Here is a 5,313-nt window from a genome sequence, read left to right as displayed (position 1 = left end):
TTCTTTCCATCCTCTAAGTCATCCCTACCCTGTAATCCCTGAAATCACTTAATGTACATATCACGGCATCTAGTGGTAATAAGAGAGGAGTAATATTAGCAAACATAAGGCCAAAGAAGCATATTTTCAATCATAGCACAAAATCAGGAAGGAGAGTGTAAAGCCATGCATTTTGTATGAACAAGTGTATGAAAGATTGATAAAATCCACTCAATTGAGTACAAGATAAACCGTAAAATAGTAGTTTATCAAGGTTCAATCTTTAAAGTTAGTGCTGTTAATTGAGATTCTAGTGTTACTGCATTATTAGGTTTTAAGATCTTAGGTTTTGTTCCTATGAATTTGATTTTAAATTTATTTTCTTTAGGTTATATGCCATTTTTCTTGTATATTTTTTGGATTTGTGCAGGGTAGGCAATAAACAAGGATTAGAAGTAACACTAGAATATTTGGCATATTCAATTCCTATGTTATTTTTGTTTTGATTACCACAACTACTTACAAAGTTTGAATTTAATTTTCAATCATTTTCACTGGCTAGTTATTGGGATGCAAAGTGAGGAAGAATTATGAATTCATTACTATTATTTGCTTACAAGTAATATATATATATATATATATATATATATATATATATATATAATATATCTGATTAGCTTAAATAAATCACATGAGGTGTTATCTCCTCCCCCCTCAAGTTGGCAGATATATATTTATCATGCCAAACTTGGAAATGAAATTATTGAACTGAGTTAGAGTTACAGACTTAGTAAACATATTAGCTAGTTGGTGTTTTGTCCGAACATGAATGAGATTCAGGAATCCTGCCACCACTCGCTCTGAAACAAAGTGATAATTGATCTTGATATGCTTTGTTCTCTCATGAAATGTGGGGTTCATGGCAATGTGGATGGCTGACTGTGAGTCACAAAAGAGCATAGAAAATAGAATGTTAACCTGGAAGTCAAAGAGAAGGCTTCTCAACCAGGTTAATTCAGGTGCCACTACTACCATGGCCCGGTATTCAGATTCAGCAAAAGATCTTGAGATAATGTGTTGCTTCTTTGATCTCCAAGAGATAAGGAAATTACCAATGAAAATGCAGTAATGAGTGACACTTCTTCTAGTGTCCGGGCAACCTACCCAATCAGCGTTAGCATATGCCATAAGTCGCAATTCTAACTTGGCAAAGAAGAGAAGGCCTTATCTCATAGTTCCTTTTAAGTACCTCAGTAAGTAGTGGAGAGCAGTAAGGTGAGTGGTGGTTGGTTTGGATAGAAATTGACTCAATGTGGAGACAACCTATGTGATATCAGGACGTGATATTGTAAGGTACATTAGCCTTCCAATTATACGCCTATAAGTGGAAGGATCATGTAATGGGTCCCCATCAGAGACGCTCATCCTCAGATTTGTCTCCACAGGTAAGGAACTCGGCTTAGCATCAACGAAGTTGGTGTTTTCCAATATGCTCAAGGTGCACTTTTTTTGACTAAGGACAATGCCTTTAGGTGATCTTGCAAGTTCCAGCCCTAGTAAGTATTTTAAATCACCTAAAACCTTGAGTTTGAACATAGATTCTAATAAGTGTTGCACCTTGCACATCATTTTCTTGGAGGATCTTGCCAAGATGATGTCGTTCACATATACAAGTAAGTAGACTATGATGTCACCTGTGCCAAAGGTAAAAAGGGTGTAGTCTCTCTTGGATTTTTGAAATTATGGCTCAATAATGCTGAGAAGAATTTAAAGAACCATTGTCTAGATGCTTGCTTTAAGCCATAGATGAACTTATTCAATTTACACACAAGATTTGACTCATTGGTCTTGTATTCCAGAGGCAAATCCATATAGACTTCTTCAAAGAGGACACCATTAAGGAACGTATTATTCACATCCATTTGCAACAAAAACCAATTATTGATGGTTGCTAGTGATAGAAGAACCCGAACAGTCTACTGGAGAAAAGGTATCTTTGTAATATGTCCCAGGTTGTTGCATATATCTCTTTGCAACTAACCTCGTCTTGTATCTCTCCACTGATCCATCAGTATTACATTTTACCTTGTATACCCATTTGTAACCTATGGTGTGTTTTCCTTGTGGGAGAGGAGCCAAGGTCTATGTGTTCTTCCATCGCCTGAAGCTCTTCATTCATGACTTGTTGCCACTCTGGGTATTTCCCAGCTTGGTAGAAGAAAGCAGGTTCATGTATGGTATTTACATTGGCTACAAAGTTCATGTATGATTTGGTCAAATGTTTGGAATTGGTTATGGTGGCAACATTGTGGCATTGATAATCATAAAAATATTGTGGAGGTTTAGTTAGTCTAGTAGATCTTCTAAGGATAGGTTGAGATGGTTGAGGTTCGAGGATAATATCATGATTGTAATTAGGTGTTAAAGATATTGTTGGGTGATGAAGGTCAAAAGTATTGGCCAAGGATTGCTAAATTGGTGCTGAGCCATAAAGAAAAGTGTCTGGAGTACTATAGGCATCACCACATCTGGGAAATTATCCACGAAAGGGGACTAATCAACTAGTAGCTCACTGAAGAAAAATACACTTTCATTGAATGTGACATCTCTAGATATGAAGAACTTCTTTACCTCTAAATCATATAATTTGTATCCTTTATACCCTTAAGGATATTCAACAAAAATTGCTTTTACAACCCTTGTAGAGGATTTGTTCCTCTGAGATAATAACGTAGATGCATGAACCAGACACCCGAAAACTCGTAATGCATGATAATCTGGTTGCTTGAGGAATAATTTCTCATATGGTGAAGTGTGCTGCAGGGCTGGACTAGGCAACCCATTCACCAAAAAGGTAGCTGTCAGAATACATTTTTCCCAGAATTTAATAGGTGCCTTGGACTGAAAAAAGAGGGCTCTTGCAACATTAAGCAAGTGTTGATGCTTTCTTTCTACAACCAAATTATGCTTGGGTCTCTCTACACATGAAAATTGGTGAATTATGCCCTTCGATTGCAGAAAATTAGTGAGTAATAACGCATTGGTATTGTCAGATCAAATCTGTTTTACTTTAACACTGAATTGAGTTTTAACCATGTTAACAAAATTCATAAGAATATTAGTAGCATCAGATTTTTGTTTCAAAAGATAAGTCCAAGTAAATCTTGAATGATTATCCACAATTGTAAGGAAATATCTCATATTATTGTATGTGGAAGCACGATAAAGGCCCTAAATATCACAGTGAATTAATTCAAAGGCTTTACTACAGAAATTATTTTGTGACCGAAAAGAAAGACCTTAAGTTTTGCTAAAAGACGAATAGGACAATTTGAATGATTGTATTTGATGGGTTTTAATGACAAAACATGACTCAATTTATTCAAAATCTTTTTAGATGTGTGACCCAAACGAGCATGCCAAACATCACTACTAACAAAGGACACTTGCTGACAAGAACCAATGATGTGTGTGGAAGGTGCTATGGAAAGTGATTGCAGACAAACAAATCATCTAACTCATCACCTTTGCCAATCACTTTCTTGGAGATCTTGTCCTGTATAATGAAAGAGAGGTAAAAAAAAGATAACCATGCAACAAGAAAATTTTAGTAAAGAACTTACAGAAATTAAATTCACCCGAAAAAAAGGAATAAAAATGACATTGTAGAGGATTAGATAGAGGCTAAGAATGACACTGTCTGTGGCTAAAGCCTTAATTCTAGTTTGATCTGGTAAGGCTAAAAAATGATTAAGTAATGGTTGTGGGTTGTTTAGAGCAGTAAAGGTGTTGGTTATGTGTGTGGTTGTCTCTAAATCAATGATCCAGGAGCTAGACACTGCCTACATGAAGAAAATATTCCACCTGCATAGATTTCAAGTTTTATGGCATGCATTTCTTGTTGAGTCTGAAGCAATGCCATTAATTAATTGTATTGTGATGCTGTAAGTGAGAATCCATTGCTTGGCAGGGAATCTTGATTTTCCTTGGATTGGCTCGATCTTGTTGACATGATTTACCTGAGCGACTTGGCGAGTATTCCTGCTCTGTAAGTAGTCGGGTAGGTAGCCATGCAATTTGTAGTACTTTTCTTCTGTGTGGCTAAGATAGCCACAGTGTGGACATTGAGGATAATTTTTCTTGCCTTTCATCTTAGATCCAGAAGTTGCCATGAGTCTTGGAGCTTGCTTCACAACAAAAGCCATGTGTTGAGGTGGTTAAAATGAAGTGAGTGTTCGTTGTTTCTCCTCTTACAGCACTAGCGAAAAAATTTTTTCAATTGGAGGTAGGGGATCTGAGAGCAGAATTTGGCTCCTCACATTTACCAAGTTGTCATTCAAGCCCATGAGGAACAACATAATGTACTCTTGATCGAGATACGCTTGGATGACCTTCACTCCACCGCAAGAACAGGCAACAAGAGGCTTAAAGGTGTTGAGTTCTTTCCAAAAAATCTTCAGCTTTGTGAAGTACTGTGAGATAGTGAGAGATCCTTGACTCAGCATCATCAGTGATTTCTTTAACTTAAAGATTTGAGGCGCGTTACTCTGGGAGAACCTAGCTTCCAGATCTTGCCATAAAAGCGCAACTGAGCCAACGTAAATCACACTTGCTGTGATATCTTTTGAAATCAAATTTAGCAATCAAGTAGTCACGATATCGTTGATGCATTGCCAAGTTTTTGCAAGCACTGGATCAAGAGCGGGGTCTAATTTTGGCAGGGAGACATCAATGAACCCAATTTTGTGCTTTTCATTGAGTGCATGACGCATCGATCGGCACCAATAAGCATAGTTGTCTTCTTAAAGTGGTTGAGACACCAGTATAAGTCCTATGTGATCACTTAAATGAAGTGTATAAGCGTAAAAAATTGACGAGCGTAGCATCGAAACTAGAGAAACCGCTTGTGACGGAACCTTATTTAAAGAGGTCGACATCGTTGCTTAGGAATTAGTGAAGAAGAGATCGAAATTAGAAGAAGTATTAGTAGGAGCGAAAGAATAAAAAGAATCGAAAGAATCGATTGAGGAAAAAAGAGAAATCTAAATGATTATGATGTTCATAATGAGAACGAGAAAAGATAGTGACGAGAAAATTAAAAAAAATTTTCTCGAAAAAAATTACCAAAAAAGAAAAAAGGACAAAAGCATGGAAAATTCTCATCTGATATCATATTAATATACAAAATAAAAAAATTGTAAATTTATTATTAGTATTTGCTTACAAGTAAAGTATATATATATATATATATATATATATATATATATATATATATATATATATATATATATAAGAAATAATAAGAAATAATAGTTATTTTGAGATGGTCAAAGG

General features: G+C 35.8%; 1 protein-coding gene across 1 annotated transcript; it reads right to left on the bottom strand.

Moving 5' to 3' along the window:
- Positions 1-1,302: 1,302 nt before the first annotated feature.
- Positions 1,303-1,901, bottom strand: LOC140174638 (uncharacterized mitochondrial protein AtMg00810-like). Its single transcript, XM_072200121.1, has 2 exons — positions 1,805-1,901; positions 1,303-1,673 (listed from the first exon to the last, which is right to left on the bottom strand). Exons 1-2 carry the CDS (start codon positions 1,899-1,901, stop codon positions 1,303-1,305), a joined length of 468 nt encoding a protein of 155 aa, XP_072056222.1.
- Between the last annotated feature and the right edge of the window lie 3,412 nt (positions 1,902-5,313).

The sequence above is a fragment of the Arachis hypogaea genome, chromosome 8 (genome assembly GCF_003086295.3).
Source record: "Arachis hypogaea cultivar Tifrunner chromosome 8, arahy.Tifrunner.gnm2.J5K5, whole genome shotgun sequence".
NCBI classification, from domain to species: domain Eukaryota; kingdom Viridiplantae; phylum Streptophyta; class Magnoliopsida; order Fabales; family Fabaceae; genus Arachis; species Arachis hypogaea.
Note: the sequence above shows the minus strand (reverse complement) of the source record. Positions and strands in the feature narration are given on the sequence as shown.